The 18,505-nt window shown below is 35.6% G+C and overlaps 3 protein-coding genes across 5 annotated transcripts in view; all 3 read left to right on the top strand.

Annotated features, from left to right (window-relative positions):
- The first annotated feature begins 480 nt into the window (after positions 1 to 480).
- On the top strand, positions 481 to 5,394 carry LOC116730655 (LIM/homeobox protein Awh-like). 3 transcript variants are annotated; one of them, XM_032580014.1, is made up of 7 exons: positions 481 to 803; positions 1,027 to 1,163; positions 2,020 to 2,222; positions 2,324 to 2,432; positions 2,555 to 2,642; positions 4,163 to 4,401; positions 4,793 to 5,394. In XM_032580014.1, exons 1-7 carry the CDS (start codon positions 743 to 745, stop codon positions 5,189 to 5,191), a joined length of 1,236 nt encoding a protein of 411 aa, XP_032435905.1. In that variant the 5' UTR covers positions 481 to 742; the 3' UTR covers positions 5,192 to 5,394. The 3 variants fall into 3 exon arrangements, with proteins under 3 accessions (XP_032435905.1, XP_032435903.1, XP_032435902.1); XM_032580012.1 differs by having other exon boundaries at positions 490 to 803; positions 1,051 to 1,163; positions 2,510 to 2,642; XM_032580011.1 differs by having other exon boundaries at positions 501 to 803; positions 2,510 to 2,642.
- Positions 5,395 to 7,018: 1,624 nt separating this feature from the next.
- qrfp (pyroglutamylated RFamide peptide) lies at positions 7,019 to 8,457 on the top strand. The gene has a single exon (XM_032580378.1). The coding sequence runs from the start codon at positions 7,682 to 7,684 to the stop codon at positions 8,285 to 8,287; it is 606 nt and encodes a 201-aa protein (XP_032436269.1). The 5' UTR covers positions 7,019 to 7,681; the 3' UTR covers positions 8,288 to 8,457.
- Positions 8,458 to 11,190: 2,733 nt separating this feature from the next.
- Positions 11,191 to 18,505, top strand: part of LOC116730854 (uncharacterized) — an 89,901-nt gene continuing 82,586 nt past the window's right edge. The window contains exons 1-9 of the mRNA XM_032580375.1: positions 11,191 to 11,386; positions 13,053 to 13,325; positions 13,427 to 13,717; positions 14,520 to 14,804; positions 15,996 to 16,103; positions 17,633 to 17,659; positions 17,807 to 17,830; positions 17,992 to 18,015; positions 18,127 to 18,156. Of these exons, the coding sequence (XP_032436266.1) occupies positions 11,332 to 11,386; positions 13,053 to 13,325; positions 13,427 to 13,717; positions 14,520 to 14,804; positions 15,996 to 16,103; positions 17,633 to 17,659; positions 17,807 to 17,830; positions 17,992 to 18,015; positions 18,127 to 18,156 (1,117 nt within the window). The 5' untranslated portion in view covers positions 11,191 to 11,331. The remainder of the gene's footprint in view (positions 11,387 to 13,052; positions 13,326 to 13,426; positions 13,718 to 14,519; positions 14,805 to 15,995; positions 16,104 to 17,632; positions 17,660 to 17,806; positions 17,831 to 17,991; positions 18,016 to 18,126; positions 18,157 to 18,505) is intronic.

The raw sequence follows: 18,505 nt of genomic DNA, 5'->3' as shown, positions 1-18,505 counted from the left end.
ATCCCTCTTTGGGAGATGCTGCAGATTTTCTGTTAGATTTAGTTCTGGATTCTGCCTGGGACATTCCAGATCTTTCATGAAGTCAGTCTATTGGTGACTTGCCAGTCATGCAAGAAACAATTTGGATGCACAAAAGACGGTTTGTTTTTCTTATTGATGCATTCTTTGGGAAGTCACACATGTGTATTTTGTTATATTTTTTGTTGGTCATCCTCTCACTGTTGACACAATGAGTTTAATTTAACAAAACACCAAAGGAAGAGAAGAGCTGGATATCAAAGACGAGTGTAAAAGTGTCTTAATTTTTCAGCACATTTCCCAGATGTCCTCTTAAACACATTTTGTTTTTTTAATTGGCCCCCTGTGTAAAGCCCTCTACCCCACCCTTTGACCTGCTCACCAGGCAGCCAATCGCAGTGCTTCCTTGTTGCTCTCTGAGCCAGCTGGGTTTCTTGTTTACAGGTGCTTGTCACCTGGGACTGCCGACAGATCGGATGCTGGGAAAGTGGTTGGACAATGCTAAGGTGAAGAGGCAGACCTCAGGTGAAGTGGGTTCATCCCAAAACCACAAAACAGGAGGCTACAAGGACACCTGCAACAGGGGAAGCACTGTGGTTTGCAGTTGAAAGAAAAGGGATGAGATTTTTTTATAAAGCAGGAATGTTTTCAAGATAAAAAGGGAAGTTTGGAACTGGAAAGCTGGATCTAACACTTTTTGTTACTCCTTGGAGAGAAGTTTTTCATGATTAGTACTGAGGGCACACTCAGTGGGAACCAAATAATAATCAATTCAATAAACAAAGGTAAGTTATCTGTTGTATCTATATATAAGTTCCTCAAGTATTGTTTCCTCAAGTTGATTGATAACATGCTGTTTAGTTCACATAAAAACAATTACTTCACCTAAAGATTTTATCTGTTTTTATAATAAACATTTAAAACAGCTGAAAATTGTTGCGTGCTTATGAATAGAAACATAGACCTGTTGTTACAGAGAAGACTCCTAATTACCCCCTGCTTTCTCAGATTTCTTAATCATGATGTCTCCAGACGACCAAGCCCTGGAGGACCTTTTGTATGGCAGCGACCTCGGTGACACGCCGGAGGTGGTACAGCTGGCCGGTGGCCCAACAGCAGTGGAGGACAACACTGCTTCAGAAAATGTAATTATAATACCCTAAATCATTGAATCATTGAAGCTTTCATTTTTTTATGTGAGATGGTTGACAGAAGAACCTTAAGGTTAGTTTCTGCACAGCTTGGCAGATCAATAACATTAATTCATACTGCTTGTATTTTATGCTTTAAATATTTTTACTTCTTCTGGCTTTAATATGTGATATTGTGTGTTAGCATGCTTTAGAAAAGAAGTATGTTTTTCTTCACCTCCTGACAGGCAACATGAGCTTCATGCTAACAAGCAGAGCTCACAAGATTGATGTCATTCTTTAATTTATACTTTATGTTTTTGTGTCTAAAACATAAAATTTTAACTTTAGCAAACACCTGCAAGTCATCCTGAAAGCTAATCAAAGCTAAATGCTTACTTGTTTAGTTTAACTTAGGTATTTGCTATGCAAACATTATTCATATTCACAAAAAAATAAATAAAAATAAAAATAAAAAAAAAATAAATAATTTTAACCTCAGGATTCTGACAAAGTCCATTTTTTTTTCAGGAATCTGTAAAAATCCCCTTGGAAACTCAGATTTTATGTATTTAGCATGCAGTTGGTTTCTAACATATAATTAGATGGGTATCTCTAAAAAAATAACAAAGCAATGTCTGAAGCAGTATTAATTCGAAAAGAAACAATTTTTTGTCATTTTTTTTAAAGGTATGCATAGCATTCTCAATAACAAATGAAATTCTATTTTACAATTTGACACTATTTTTTAAGGAATTTATTTTTGCTGCTGAGATCCAAATTTTTGACATTGGAAGCCCTCTGTGCCATAAACCTAATGTTTACTTCCCCTCTTTATCTTTCATTTTTGATCATATCAAACATTTTTTAGGTTTCAACAAGTGTGTCCATTCCAGAGCCAATCATATGTGCCGGATGTGGCGAGCAGGTATGTGATCGCTTCTTCCTATTGGCTGCAGGGAGGGTATGGCACAGCATCTGCCTCCGCTGCAGCCAGTGCCACTGCGAGCTACAGACTCACCCTTCCCTCTTCTGGAGAGATGGAAACATTTACTGCCAGCAGGACTACAGCAGGTATAAGTGATTCTGCATGCTGAACCACTTCACTTCCTAACATCTGCACTGAGTTAACATGTGACTTCAGTTTCTGACATCTGGTTTCCTTCTCTCATCAGAACGTTTGGAGGCGGCCAATGTGCTCGCTGCCTCCAGCCAATCCCACCCACTGATTTGGTCATGAGGTCTGGTGAGCTGACCTTTCATCCCCACTGTTTTTCCTGCCAGGTTAGTTAACCAACTAGCTACTAGTTTAATTACAAATTAACAAATGAATGCATGCTTTTTAAAATTGTATTTTGCAGGAATGTGATGTAAAATTAATGCCAGGGAACCTCTACTGCATGCAGGGCCCAAACCTGTATTGTGAGTCACATTATAATGGTGATGGAGGCAATCTGCCACTGCAAGACCCCTCACAATCACATCTAAAAGAAGGTCAGTGTGTTTGTAAGTGTTTTTCAAAAATGACTTGGGATGATAAACGTTAAAACCGCTTTGAAACGTTTTGTTGAAATTTAGGTACAGTTTTATAGTTGTACGTTAGCTAGTTCCACAATCCCACCCTTAGTTGATTCATCTAGCTGTCTTCTGATCAGAACCCATGTTCTTAAAGGCAGCAAGCATTACTAAGCATCATTTTATGCTTCATGCTTCAAGCTTAAAGGAGTAGTGTCATGTAAACAACTCGCAATAATTCATGAAGTGTCAAGTCTAATTTTGCAAATATCTCCAGTAGGGGGCAGTAAACAAAGCAACATTGTGTTAAGAGTAATTTTTTGTTGTTCGGTTATGGTTAAAACTTTGAAAATTAAAACACAAACAATGATAAATCTCATCACTAAGTTACAATACATGCATATTTGCCAGCATTAACAATTATTGCATTATTAGCCTATCACGAGGTACCTATAGGTGTGGTACTGGTGAGGTCGCTAATCAACTATTCATTTTCATCTAACCATTACTTAAGAAAAATACCTAAAATAATTCTTCTTTCTTCTTTGCAACATAAGTCAGTCCAGTGATATCATGTAGCTAAAACATGCAGCTGGATAATAGACTCAAAGGGGCATGATGTAGACCTCAGTCCAAAAGCCATGAGCACATGCACAAAATATCTTTCCATAATTTTCCCTATTCCCAACAACATCTGACTGAGCTCTGAGTTACTGCTCAATTTTCTGGCTTTCCAAATGCAAATAGTGCTTCAAATACAAATGAAGTTGTTGAGTGTTATCCTCAACATGCAATGGTCTGTAAATTATATGGTTGGCTAAATCTGGCACATTTACAGCAATCTAAACATGTCACATAATGTAATACCGTCCCTTCTAAACAAGTAAATAAAATAAATAAATAAATAAAATTCTGCTCAAAAATATATTTTAGAAATTAGACAAAGACTAGTGTTTCCCAACCCTGGTCCTCAAGGCTCACTGTCCTACATGTTTTAGAGGTGTCCCTGCTTTAATATGCCTGATTCAACTGATTGCAGTTAATCAGTGATCAATTGAAATCAGTTGGACTGAAGAAAGGAAATACCTAAAATATGCAGGGCAGTGTGCCTTGAGGACCAGGGTTGGGAAACACTGGACTAGAGGATCATCTGGTGGTTATACTTGCAAATTGAATTTGTGCTACAACTAATGTGTTTGAATTTTATCATATAACTATACACAGTATTCCAGGTGTAACAATTGTAACTCTCCCTTCCATGTCAACATCTCTTGGGCGATTGTGAAGCAAGAAGAACAAAAGTAGATTTAACTGTAGCTAGTGGTTTATAAAATAAGTAATTTCTCTGGGTTGAGTGAAGCTTTTATCTGACTTGAGCTCAACCTGAAAATATCAAGTCAAAAACATGGCTTTTAGCTTTTTCAGCTCATTGACTTTGTGTCTAAGGATGTTTAAGGTATCTAACTAACATCACCACCATGATCATTATCTGATGCCAGAGACGGGTCAAAACCAGGTGTCCGGTGAAGGGGAGGAGTCTGTCAGCAGTCCAGAACCACGAGTGGACGACAAAGAGGCGGGTGGGCGGACGCGCAGACGGACCAAGCGAATCAGGACATGTTTCCGCAGCGAGCAGCTCAGAGCACTTGAGTCATACTTTGCCCAGAAGCACAACCCTGACGGCAAAGACTGGACTTGCCTCGCTCATAAGACTGGTCTGCCTAAGAGAGTCCTGCAGGTATGCATCACTCAGTCCTCCACTTAATATTATGTGAAAATAATGCATTTCCCGTATTTGATGGTGCAGTAAAAGTCACAGACATTTAATAGTAATTTGAAGTGAACTTTTAGAAATTATGAGAAAAGTATAGCAAAATCTGGAGTTTGTGTTTGTGGCAGGTGATCAGACAGGTTTTTAAAGAGGTCAATGAATATGGCTCCATAAAAACTCGAACCATCTTCCAAAACTGAATGAAAGAAGAAAGGTCTTCTTTAAGCGTGATTCAAAATTCACATTCAATAGATGTTTGGATCTTCCAATGATCTGTTTTTTAACCTGTTTCGCAGCTGTTTTCAGTCTCTGTTATCATACTCCATACGCTTTCCTTCCTTCCATAATATTCCCTCAGGTGTGGTTTCAGAACGCTCGGGCCAAGCTGAGACGTTCCCTCAACTCTGAAGACTCCCAGGCCAACTCCCCTTCCGCTCCCCCTGGAGCTGTTGCCCTGGCAACCACCCCCTCATCACTTTCTTGCTCTTCGCTAGACCAATCGCAGTCTTTCCCCGCCAGCACCATCGACCAGCTGCAGCTGTCCTTGCTCACTGGTTCAGCAGTTGAATCCTCTGTAAGCCCAATCCTCAATCAGTCATGCCAGATGTTGCAAAGCCCCAGCATTTTTCTGGACTACGATCCCCAGAGTGCATTTGGTTGCATCCCTTCTCTCGAGCCCCTTCGGGAGTTTGAGGTGGTAGAAGGAAGAGTAGGGAGAGAAATTGATGATGAGACTTTTGGACCAAATTACAGTTAACTGATGGTTCTGCAGTGACAGTTTTTTCCAGTTCTAAATGACAGCTGGAGAAACAACTTCAGCCTTAACTTAATGTACAAGAAGACAAAGTGGAGTTGACATTTAATAAGTGGTTCAGCTCAAAAGTGGTTTTGATTGCTTTGTGATTGCTAGATACTAGTATAGTTTAGTTAATTGTGTGAATAAACTGCTGTTTTATTATATTTTCTTCAGTAAAGTTTGTGGTCATTCTCTTCACTGAATCACCACATGGAGGTGATTCAGTGAAATGTCTTTTCATGCAGAAAGAATATTTGATTATGAAATGCAGCAACATGCAATCTGAGGGAACATTAACATCCCTGACAGTTTTTCTTTCTCTCAAAACAAGTCAGTCATTTTGAAAACAATCAAAAAACTACATTTATTTCAGTAGTTTGATTCAAATAGTGAATCTCGTCAGCATGGTGGAGTAGGGGGGTAAATTTTGTCCTGCTTTAGAATCACTTGCATGACCCTTAGAATCATTGAGTCAGTGATCTTATTCCAGAGTCAGAAACTACTCGGTGTGCCAGAAGTTAAAGAGTAGGCAGAGATTGGGTCATTCAAGCAATGAAACTGTGCTGAAAAAAATGGAGAGGGAACAAATTTGTATAGAAACAGCAGCTTCAAGTTATTATATGTTAATGATGGTAAAACAAGCTCCTGAATCATTGGGTGTACGCAGCTTTTCAGCCACATTTTCATTCTGTTTTTTTGTTTCATAAATAATGACTCTGTGAAATATGTTTGGCACAAAACTCAGTGCTTTTATGAGCAGCCTAGCTACATCCAACCCTGTTTGTGTTTTGTGTATTTCAATTACGTGCTCAACCTCTTGGTACCACGGAAACACTTCCTCTGTAACAATGTGGTTTTAGATTTTAAACAAGGCATTTTTTTTACAATCAGTCTTGAAGCCACCTCCTGATTCACAGTTAAATTAGGCTTGTGGGTCCGCAAATATTTTGGAACATAATTGATGTTATTTTCATTCAAGCAAAGGCCTCATTTGGTTTGAGGTTTGGGTTTGTCACGGGATTACTATGACATTTTTCAGGTATGTTTGTGCTATCCTATCGAAACAATGCTAATTACAAGCACAGACATAAAAGAAATCCCGGAGACTCTCTCTAATCAGAAAAATCTTAATTAATCTTTTGCATCCACTTCACCTCTCGCCAAACAAGGAGTCATAATTGGCCTCAGTGCTAACCCAGGCAAATGTTGCTGAGCTAATAAGAAGAAAGTTTAAGGTATTTGGTGAAAATGTTAGTGCGTCAGAGGGCGGAGCAACCAATGTGTGATGGCAGAACGGAGGAGACAAGTTGGAGGTTTTAAAAGGGTCCGAAGCAACAAATGTTACAGAAGACACAAGGTGCCTGACAGGAAACAAGGTAAGAAATATCTAATATGAGGAAAGCTTCTTGTATGTTTTGGAAATAATTTTAGTTTTTTGTATTAATGTTATACCTTATGGAAAATGTGTATGTCCAGAGAAACTAAAATGTAGAGCCAGAAGGCATGAGAGTTTAACTGACCAAACCTCAAATTAAGATAAAAATAATTGGTTTCTTTTAAGTTAAGAGTACCTTCTGGAATAAACAGTAAAAACTTAAGTCTCCGTCTGATTAACTATTTAAACCAAATCAAACTTTTATCAGCTCTTTATATTTCTTAAAGAATCGCAGTGGTCTTTAAAGTCTTAATGTGAAGTGTTTTTTTTATTTCAAAAGTGTTAAATATATTTTAATGTCAGTTATAATTGACATTAATTTAAAGACTCACTAAAATTAATGTTTCCAATTAGACCAGCATCTGCACTCTTTAGTCATTTTTACTCAGTTCAGCAAAATAAAATTTATCCGCAACAAATGCTACCTGACCTTTTGAAAAAATACAATTTATAACTTAAACATCAAGTGCAAGAAATGCCATTTTTGAATAATCACAATTGTATTTTTATTTTAGGTTTTAAAATAAAGAACTTTTACAAAGAGAATTTCAATACATTTTCTTGTATGGGATGTAAATATTGGCAGAAAAACTTTCCAACCTAATGACAAAAAAGTTTATCTAAAAGATATGCTACGGACACTTTTAGTGTCATTCTGTTGTGGAAATTCCATGTATTTCCATGAAAATCAGAAAAATTATCTAAAACTTCCTTTTTTTTTTATTTTAATCTTTAGAGAGAGGCATTGTTTTACCTGATAATTTTGTTTATAGTAACAACTATAAACTCTGATCAGTGATGCTTGAAAACCTTTAACATTGGCTACATGGCTTTTATTTTTATCCAACTCAAAATCAATTAAGGAACAAAAATAATCCAATTTTGTTTTAAGTTTTCTACAATCTAATATCATGCTTTATATTTTTCCCATTTTATGAATACCCTACATATCTTATCCTAATTGAATATGTTTAAAGCAAATAAAATCTAATAAAGGATTTTAAACTCCCTATAACATGATCATTGCTGCTCTTTTTGTCCAGATGAGACTGCCTTTCCATATCAGTGCCTCACAGGTAACCCTCCTCTTCCTCAACCTCCTCTGCCCAATCCCACACACAGTTTCCACGCATCTCCCATCTTCTGCTGCTTTCTATCCCAGTCAAGAGCTGGAGTCCAGCCTGTATGACCTCAGAGCTCCACTGCAGGACACCAAAATCCCTAAAATGTGGTCTGACTGGCTTCAAGACTCTCTGCAAATTCTTCTAGAGCCTGAGGAAGTGGGTGGTGTCTGGGAAGAAGAGCAGCTGCTGAGAAACCAGAGAGAAGACGTTATGGATCTGCCACTCTCCCCATTCGCTGCTGATAACTCTCTAGAGGCCATGAACTATCAGGACGGAGGAGAAGGTGAAGAAGGCTGGAAAAGAAACGACGCTCTTACATCCATGGCCGGAGGGCTTCAAGCTGTCAGCCGAGAGAAAGGAGGATTTGGTTTCCGCTTTGGGAGGAAGAGACGACTAGAAAAGAGGAGGAGGGATGGAGGGGTAATTGAAGGAGCTGGAAAACAGAGGAGGACAAGAGAAAGGAGAAAGAGAGGTTTCATAACTGAAGTGTGGGGTTAAACAGGATTCCTTTTTTTATCTTTACTTTATTGTCAACAGAAAGCAACCAGTAGTATCTAATGCATTTTAAACAGAGAAGATGCAGAAAGCTGCTCTGTGCTTCACTGCCTATAATTGTAAGAAACGAGGCAATAACGAAGATTTTTGTTTAATAAACATTACATAATTTACATGCCTTAAAAATTCATATTAACTCTTCATGAAATTGCACAAATGAAAACAAACTGTTAAGTTAAATATGTGACTTCCATCAGTTGTATCTGTCTCTCAGGCCTTTGATGTTTTTTTTTAATTTACAGACATTGTACAGCAGTTCATCAACCCTTTCAAAGGAAAGATGAATGGTACCAGGTGAAAGCAAAAATGACTCATTTCAACCTGTAGTACAAGTACAATTTAACAAAGGTTGTGAATTGATGATAAATCAGAATAAAAATAAGTGCATATTGTTGCATTCTATACATATCCAATACATCATGCTTCATGTCTCATTAAAACCAACTAAGCTACTGTTTTACTCAGCACCATCATTAATAAGTGTATATCTGCTTGGATTAACCAATTTAAGACGAGTGCAGCATGCTAAACTTTAGGATGCTGCACTCACCTCTTGATGGCGCCTTAGTGACTCTAATCATTTTAGTGCATCTCTGTGTGACAAACCTTCCCAGGTTCTTGGAACGGCAATATCATAAAGAATTTTGTAAAGTAAACATTTACCATTTCGAGGGGCTGATCATTAAACTCCTCAGAGCCATTACTTTGAGAAATAATGAGATTTGGTTAAGAATAAAAAAGGGTTTAATGCCGAAAATGATCAAATGTTACATGTCATACAAATGGAATAGGGTGACATTCACTGTCCAGCGCTAGACTCCACTCATCTCGCCTTAAGAGCACACACCAAGTGAAGCAAAGAATGTAGAATATTCTCCTCATTCTGCACCCTCTGTGTGCCAGTTTTATATGTTATGCACACTGCTTACTGCTATGCAAGCATGCAGCATCATATACTGCGTATGATCATATATATAAAGGACACAGAATCATATACCCATAAAAAATGTTTGCATGAAGTATGAGACTTCTGAAATGTAAAAAAAATCATATTTGAAAAGAAAATGACAGTCGTCATATAGTCTGGATTTCATGTCATGAAGCCTGTAGTTACTTTTCTACATTGATGCAAGAGGTTTAGTCACACAATGTAGAAAACATAAAAATGTCAGTTTAGATACATATGTGAAACCTCAATGGCAAGAGATCCATGACTATGCCTAAAATTTGGTCAATTTTAAAGACTTTCTAAGTCTTTTAAATAGGTCCAACAGATATATGAAACATCAGAAGCTTCCAGTAATTCGGTTAAAGAGTATTAAAAAGGCAATGAATAAATAAAAGTACATATGCCCTTGTCGGTTACCACAATATGTTATTTGCATTTCAGTTTTACATTTCCAAAACCGTCGTTAGGCTACTACTTGCTTTCAGTCAAACCTATAATGCTGTAATCTGCCTAGCGACTGATTACGATTTATCTGATTGGCTGATCATGAAGAAAGACACAGAGGCTGACGCTGGTCGGTTTAGGCGTGTAGGTGTGTTACCTTAACTAGTCACTGCCAGTCCTAAAAGCCGATAATAGTAGAGAGAGTCATCTAATGAACAAAAACAGCTCATGTTTACAGACTCGAAATTTTAATACTTCACAATTAAAGGAGCAAAACAAAAGCTACCGCACATTACTCCACACGAAGTGTCGGTATTTAATTCTGCATATAATCAAAAGCAAAAACATGATTTATTTGCATTGTCAACTTCGTTGTCATTCAAAATGAATTTGAAGCTCCACAAAATATTTGAACAAAACAGGAAGTGGCTCAACTGAAAAAAAAAACAAGCCTGATGAAATCCGGAAGAGTATAATGTCGCGTTCACGGATCCTTGTAAATTTAGGAAAATCTGCGTGTAGCATACGGGCTATTACAAAATAACCAACATTCAGTCACAGAAAGCAAGGAAAAACCATGATTATGGTATAGCTCAACAGACATTCTTTTCGGAAAGTGCAAAAACTGTTAAGAAGTCATAAAAACAAATGATCAAATCAGTTTCCTAAAATATTTTAACCTATTAAAAATGTTAATGCAGTACATTAAAACCGACCAAATTCAACTTTGCAGTGTTTGTAACTTAAAATATTGTTTATTTCAAAATTGATTTTTAAGAAAATTTCATGAGCTGGCACCGACTGAAAGATAGGAGGTTTATGATCAAAATAAATGTAATCGAAACCTGCACACAATCTGCTTTGCGAAAAAGAAAATAATTCTGAAAAGGGGAACAAATACCATTTCAATTTTTTTTAATATATATAAAATTTTATTTAAGAAAATGGAATGTGTAACGTTGGTAAAATAAACACATCACAGAGATTAAAAACAGGTTATAGTGTGCTGCTGAGAAATCACTGCACTACAAAGAGTAAACACAGCAATAAAAAGAAGATGCAGTAGAGTGAAATCTGATGTCTGTTTCTTCCAGATTATTCCAAATATGACATTACAAAAAAACATTAAAATCAAATAACTCATGTATGAATTTCTTGTAAAATTTCAAAAGAGTCGATGTTTATTTGTTTAAAATTCTAGGTTCTTCTAAAGTTTTAACAAGGCAGCTTATATTGAAATGGTCATGAACTTAAAGAAATTGAAAGACTTCAGTTAAGTTTAGGAAGACCAACAGAACAAAAGCTTTATTTTAACTATGTCGCTTTTCTCTTTCTCTTTTAAAAAAATTATGCTTGTTTTGAAAACAAGGCATTGGACCATTTTTATTTTTTGCGACAGTAGATCAATTGCACTACAACGATTGGAAGTAAAAAACTAAAATCTCTAAAGTCCGAGGAACCCTAAAAGCATCTTAACCGAGGAAAAAAAACCCATCGAAGCTGAAGACAACGAGGCATCCCGGGCAAAAAAGATAACAAAAAATCCAAAACAAATACATTTCAGCTGAAGAACTTAACCTGATTCTGGCTCGGAATGAGTCTTCTATCATTTGCTGTCCTTTTGGGGACGGCAATCACGGTGTTCAGCGGTAATATTCTTGATTTTTTCTGACATGTTGACGCTGTTGTTAAAAGTGAAACTAAAAACCGATGTGACGTCGTTAAAAATAAAGTCTTCTGCCGATAAATTTGCGTTATTTACCGACTAACTAGACCCGTTTGCTAATATTAAGTAAAGTTCAATTGTTCTGTGTCGACCCAGTTTAAAATAAACCGACACCAGAACTTTTAAGGTTAACTTTGTCACAGTATGTCTGGCGCATATTCATTAGCACACGAAGCCGCTGAGTTCGGTGTCCTGTCCTTTTATAAGCTCTTCCCAACATACTTTAGATATTTTTTTGGTTCAGCACACCTTTTTCACACTGAGGCTTATCAGGCTGAAGTCATTTATAACCAGTAAATCAAGTGTTTGGATCAAAGATCAATCTGAAGTATGCGGAAGACACAAGGTTAGAAAACACTGGTTTATACGTCACTCGGGTATGTTAGCTACGTTCAAGTTATAAATAGCCTATGCCAAAACAAATGTTGCTTTGAGGTGGTTGTGCAGCTAGTTATGTACTTATAGCACTAACGGCAAATTAATTCACTGACGGCACAATACTTACTTCAACACATAACAAAAGGGATTTTACTAATTAAATACTTTAATAGTCTACTGATAAAATTAACTAAATTGAGTTCTGTATTTAGTAGATTAATGTCAAAAGGTTATCTTCCAGTCCAAAGGAATCAGTTGTAATTAACAACTTCATAAAGTTCACTGGGTTTATATCTGGGAAATTTTACATAATTTATCAAAACACCTTAAAGTTAAGACAGTTGATGCTATGATCCATATAATAGAGTGGGATTCAAGCATGTTCTAGAACTTCGTAAGTATCTAGTTTGTGAAAGGGCCGTGTAGACAAACAACATTGCTTGGATAACTGTGACATGAGGTGTGACTGTAAAACTTCCTCATTAAAACTGCAGACAAAAACTGAAACAAAGTAAAGAGAAAACTGGAGCATTTCGCGTTACAACAAATAATTTTTTTCATAGATGCAAAAGCTACTAAGCCTGTTGCCATAAGTGATTCATTAAGTAATCCATCAGTTGTATGACCAATTAAAATGATCTCAGTAATTCCAATTTTGATTATTAATATTTTATGAAGGTCAATTTTGTTTAGAAAGAGATCATAATCAATTTTATTTATGGTTTCAGTTGTATGTGTGTGTTATTTTATCTCCCTTTTATTTATTGTTTTCAGTTGTTTATTTATTTTGGATATATAAAATACTTTCTAGCTCCAGTGTTTAGTGTTCTTTATAAAATTAAAGTTCACTGGTTTTTGAGAGGGTGAACTTGCTTTATGCTTGGTACTATAAGTTTTAACAACCTGACCAGTAATATTTCCAAATGATTGAATTTTGTCTGTCATTTGAGAGAAAACTGTATAAGGCTTCTTAAACCCCCACTCTCTTTTGCACTTTATCTAGTTTACAGCTCAGTTATGGTGTGCCATAAATGTTTGACAGCTTTGATGCCAGTAATCGGCCCATGTCATATTCTAAGTTACTTTGACCAAAATATCTATACATCAAGACAATATTACATAAAATGACTAGTTCAAAGCATAACCACTTTCAGTTTTTCACAAGCCTCTCTTTAAATTAATACCTGTTCTTTTATTTATATGTTTTTTAGAAAAGCACTCTCTCTCTTACATCTACACGGCCTTTTCCAATCCTGTGGATCTGCCAGGGTTTCATGAGTTCACTGCCATGGGTTTACTGGACAACCGAATGATTGACTACTATGACAGTGACAACCAAATAAAAGTTCCCAAACAGGACTGGATGAAAGAGCATCTTGACCAAGAGTACTGGGAGAAAGGCACCCAGTCCAGAAAGAGCAAGCAGCAATGGTTCAAGGTCAACATCGACATATTGATGAAACGAATGAGACAGAATGACACAGGTAGATAGATACATCTTATTTATTCTCAGAAAACTTACCTGTCTGCAAAATCTTTTATTTCTTAGTTTTTAATAATTTTTTTCTCCTACATTTTCTTACAGACACCCATATTCTTCAGTGGATGCATGGCTGTGAGGGTGAAACTCAGTCTAATGGGACGATGACGTTTGTCCGTGGGATGGACATGTACAACTATGATGGAAACGACTTTCTGTCCTTTGACGATGACAAACAGGTTTGGGTTGCTCCCATTCATGCAGCAGAAGAAACCAAGAGGAAGTGGGATGAGGTCCAGGTGCTGAAGGAATACACAAAGGGCTACCTGGAGAAGGAATGCATGGAATGGATGAGCAAGTTTAGAGACTTTGGGAAAGAGAAGCTTCAAAGAGCCAGTATGTATAACTTTTAAGCATTTTTTAGCATTTCCCAAAACAATAAACTATATTCCTTCTATTTCACAATTATGAGGCATTTTATGCTACAATCTGTGCAAAGAGACGAAATATGGAAAAGGTTTCAAATGTATTAATACTTGGGCTAAACAATCGTGACACAAAAGTCCACAATGAACAACAAGAACCACAAAAAACATGTGAAACTTTCTGTATGTCCAAAAGGTCTGTTATTTCTGCTGATTGTGCATAATGCTAGAGATACAAGATGCCCACAATCCATCTCCATCTCCTCTTCTTCCTTTTTTCCCCAGCGATCTGATGCTTTACAGACTGGTATCCTTAAATCCATCACATTCTTCAGTTATAGTGACTTTTTCAAAGTTTATGTGCCTACGAAATGCTTTGTTTAACTTTACTAAAAAAAGAAATTACAGAAAAAAAATCAAACAAAAATTCAGCTGTTTACAAAAACCTTAATATTTCACTACAAGAACATTTAAAAGTTGGTATTATGTTTACAGGGACATCTCTTAAAAATCACAAAATGAAACTATTTCACTGTCATTTAAAACTATTATGATCAAATTAGGGTGTATAAAGAGTATACTTCTGTGTTCTTGAGGAGAAGCTTAAAATATAGAAGAGACATGTCTGTTTTTATTTAAAGTGTCCAAATTATCTCATGGATGACAGAATACTGCTATGAAAAATATAAGAGATCGAAATTTCTGCCATATGTGTTTCGACATTGTTCCATTATTGCTGTCTTACCAACACAAGTTTCCAATATCCTCTCCAGCTCCACCTACAGTGCATTTGTTCACTCGTAAGGCCAACGTCGAGACGAACACCATTTTGACATGTCTGGCTACGGGCTTCTATCCAAAAGACATCATTCTGCATATCAAAAGAAATGGCCGGATCCTTACTAAGGAGGACAGGGTACAGACCGATGGAGTTCTCCCAAATCATGACGACACCTTTCAGAGAAGAGATTATGTAGAGATCTTGAAGTCTGATGTTGCCAACTACACCTGTGAAGTTAAACATCCTGCCTCTTCAATGCACATTGAAACGAGTTTGGGTGAGTAACTTTTTGTTGCACTTTTGATATGTCAGTTTGTTTTTTTAATATCATAGCAGTGTTATTGGCTGGTGGTCCAAATCATACTCTCATCCAGCAACTACCTACCTATTGCATTTCCCATGTGTTAACTGCTAGCCCATAAATTTATGTCAAAGAGTTCTAGCTGTTGAAATATATATTTTCTGATGTATATTCAGGAAGCCGCTGAGAGCAACTGTGAGTGAGGAGATGATAGAATTTTTTTATTCTATTGAGGAGCTGTGGTTGACCTAATTACTAGGTGTGATTCTGCCTTTTGGGGGCTGTGATTGGTTGACAGGAGAAACAAAATAAGACAGAAAAAACAAATATACCCCCAGTAGTCAGTTGGTAGAAATTAACCCATCGTTGAATCAAAACTAAATCAAGTAAAATGTGTCATGATGATGAAACTGCTACATTTAGGTAAGCATCGACATGTTTGATTGCACCTTACTTACATCCTTGTTATCATTCTGATTTGTCAGGACTTCGTGTCAGTCATCTGTTTGAAATTAATTGCTGTCAGCAATTCACTGTGATCACCTGCTCGTTTAAGCTTGTTTGATTTGGTCACAGCTCTATCCATTTTATCTCTATCTTTGTCGGTTTTCCACCATCTTACCTGCTTAAGACACTTATAGGCTCACTAAAAGTCCTCTTCACTATTTCTAACATTTTGTCAAGTTAAACTATCAAGGTTCTTTGTGAATAACTTTTATCTTACATAGGTAAGAAAAATCTCTGAAAATTCTCAGAATTGAAAAAAAAAATTCTGTTGTTGATTTTCTTTAAATTGGGAAATGATGAGTTCTTTTCTTTTTTAAATCTTTAAGCCTACTTCATGTTGTCTGGCAGGTTCTACTGAAGTGACTACTTTATAGTGCAGGTTTGGCTGCAAAGTGTGTCCAAGAAAACTGAATCCTGTTATCTAGAGCAGAGGATTAAGTCATGACTTTACCATATAAAAATGGCATTTTATAATTACTGTGGTTATCTTTGAAAATAAAATTTGTTTGATCTGAAATTTGAGAGAAAACAATAATAAAAATAAATATGTAAAGTGGAAAATAGTTTCTAGCAATAATATGAGTTTTTTTTTTATAATTTGTATGTCTATAGTTGAAATGGCTGCATATTAAAACTACTATCACATTTGTTTTATTTTAGAGCCCAAAGGAGAAGGAAATTCACTCGTCATCATTGCTGCTATTATCCCTATCCTGATCGTGCTTGTAGGTGTACTTGCTTTCCTTAAGTTTAAGACACACTATCTTGGTAAGATTTTTTTTTTTCCCCCTCTGTCCATTGAAATTAACTTGTGTAACTTTTTTTTCCTTACTGGATGTTTCATATGCAGATAATTGATTATCTTTTAAGAAAAAAGTTTAACTTCTTTTTCAGGAACAGTGGTCTCTATTATTTTATTATGGTTTTTATGGCATGTCATAAATCATACTGAGTGGTTCAACGATCCATCATTACATAATAGACTAGTTTTCATTTCCATTCTTCATGTAGCTTGAAGTGAGGTGTTTGATCCATTGAAGCTTCACCTCCAACAAAAAGTTGTTGTGTGTATAATACACGATAAGGTGTATCAAGAAATCAAGAATTAATTTCTGGTTTTAACAAGGAAAACGCTGGAAGCCAGCAGGTCATATTCATACACATGTTAATTCATTCAATTTTGTGAATTATATGCAAGGATAATGATGTAGTTTTTGATACTTGGTTAAATAAGATATAGAATATTGGTATAATATATTAATTTCATACATTGGCTCTGGTTTTATATCATTTAATGTTTAAATGTTTTGACGTCTATGTTGAAAATATGCTTCACCATTATCATTGCTGTAATTTAGTCTGATTTCTGATCGTTAAGAACCTCAACTATGGGAACAGTTGATCTAAATAACTCTACAGACTGACTTCTTGAGTTTTTCAGCTTCAACTGACTGATGAGACAAATCATCAGTCAGCTGGACACATTATCAGTTCATCAGGCTGGCTAGATTCCTGTTGAGTTAATTTTCATGGAAGTCAGTTGTCTAACACTGTAATTAATATATTTAAATTGTATTTCTTGTATAATGGAAACATCACAATATTGCAAAATTGTGTTGTAATATATAAAACTTCCTGTACATGCACCAAGAAGAAAGTATTTGTAACATCCAACAACGTATTCACCTTCTCTGTACTTGCTTTATAGAATCACAGGTAGTTGTTAAAGTGATTGACTCTATGAAAGAAAAATCTTGTCCACTTACTGATCGCTGTTCCCAGCACTGACTCATGTATAAAGATTAATCCAGAAACAAAATATTTAATTTATCAAAATTCATTCTTCTGAGCTCTTGTTTAACATTCATCTCCTGGGTTTTTCCAAGAGATGAAAAGCCGTTAATCATGCCATTGATTAATGGCATGATTATCAGCATTATCATGCCATTACTGGTTTATAGGGTTCAAGTCTTCAAAAAAAACCTATTGTTTAAATTGTGTCTAAATGAATAATCTATGTTATTATTATTATTGTTTAAAATCCTGGTAATTTAAAAGAAATCATGCTCATAAAGAGTTGCTTTATTTTTCTCTAAAAATTGTTAAATTTTTCTCCAGAAAAATTAAACAATGCATTATTTTTTTTTTAATGCTTTAAAAAGATTTATTTTAAAGTATTATTTAAACCATGAACTTTTTAGGATATTGCTTATCAGGTTGTGATTATTAACTTGGGGGATTTAATATGCAAATAATTTGCTGTTAAATGTTTTTAATAAATGTTTCTGTATTAATAGATTGCTGTAAAGGCTCAACTCATTCATGTAAGTGCTTTATTTCTTTGCGATGCATTTGTCAATCACTTTCACACTCTGTTTAAAGTACAAGTGTCATGTATACTAAAATGTTTGTTTAGTTTACTGAGCTGTTTATGAGTAAGGAGATATACTAACATATGTCTTTATTTTTAGGTCTAGAGTATGTGACCACCTCCAGTAAGTCGCATTTCCTTAATTTTCTTCACCCAATTTTTTTTTTGTTTGTTTTGGTGAAAAAACATTTTTTTCCTGAAGTGTAAACCTTAAAGTGTCATACACTTAAGTTAAAATAGTTTTAGTAACCATACCTGTAAATGTATGTATCTCTGTATGTGCAGGCAACTCTGATGGCGAAAAGCAGGGTAAGTAGGATTTTTTTTATTGCTTTTTTTTATTTATGTATGATTCTGCATTAGTGCAGTGTCTGTGAAAGTTGTAGCAATCAATAAATCTGTGTGTCTCTGTTTGTGCAGGCACCAATGGTCACGTGATTCAAAACAACGGTAAGTGTTTATTGTCATTTTACATTGTTTAATTCAATAGTAACTAGTACCAAATAAAGGTCAGTAAAAATCCATTTCAGCTGTCAGCTTTAATGGATTTATTGCACAGTGGTTTCAGGTGTTTGCATTGTTGCCATTTTCCTTTATGTTCAACATGACATGGACATCATTTACTCAACCAATCACAACTCCTCTTTCTAATCTGTGTAGAGATAAAAATTCAGAGCCACTGCTGCTAAATAAACCATAAATCATTAAATAAATGTTAACACACCAGTACATTAAAATTAAAGAAGTATTTTTTTTTTTAGAACTGTGAAGCATTACATTATTACCTACCTAACATGTT

The sequence above is a fragment of the Xiphophorus hellerii genome, chromosome 13 (assembly GCF_003331165.1).
Source record: "Xiphophorus hellerii strain 12219 chromosome 13, Xiphophorus_hellerii-4.1, whole genome shotgun sequence".
NCBI lineage: Eukaryota > Metazoa > Chordata > Actinopteri > Cyprinodontiformes > Poeciliidae > Xiphophorus > Xiphophorus hellerii.
The sequence above is the reverse complement of the archived record's forward strand: the minus strand, read 5'-3'. Positions and strand labels throughout refer to the sequence as shown.

What these genes read in the sequence shown, in the direction of transcription:
- LOC116730655 (XM_032580011.1), top strand. Translation starts at nt 743, where the DNA reads ATGATTAGTACTGAGGGCACACTCAGTGGGAACCAAATAATAATCAAT. An exon ending in CCCACTGTTTTTCCTGCCAG is followed by an intron (nt 2,433 to 2,509) that starts GTTAGTTAACCA and finishes TGTATTTTGCAG; the next exon opens with GAATGTGATGTAAAATTAAT. An exon ending in TGCCTAAGAGAGTCCTGCAG is followed by an intron (nt 4,402 to 4,792) that starts GTATGCATCACT and finishes ATATTCCCTCAG; the next exon opens with GTGTGGTTTCAGAACGCTCG.
- qrfp (XM_032580378.1), top strand. Translation starts at nt 7,682, where the DNA reads ATGATCATTGCTGCTCTTTTTGTCCAGATGAGACTGCCTTTCCATATC.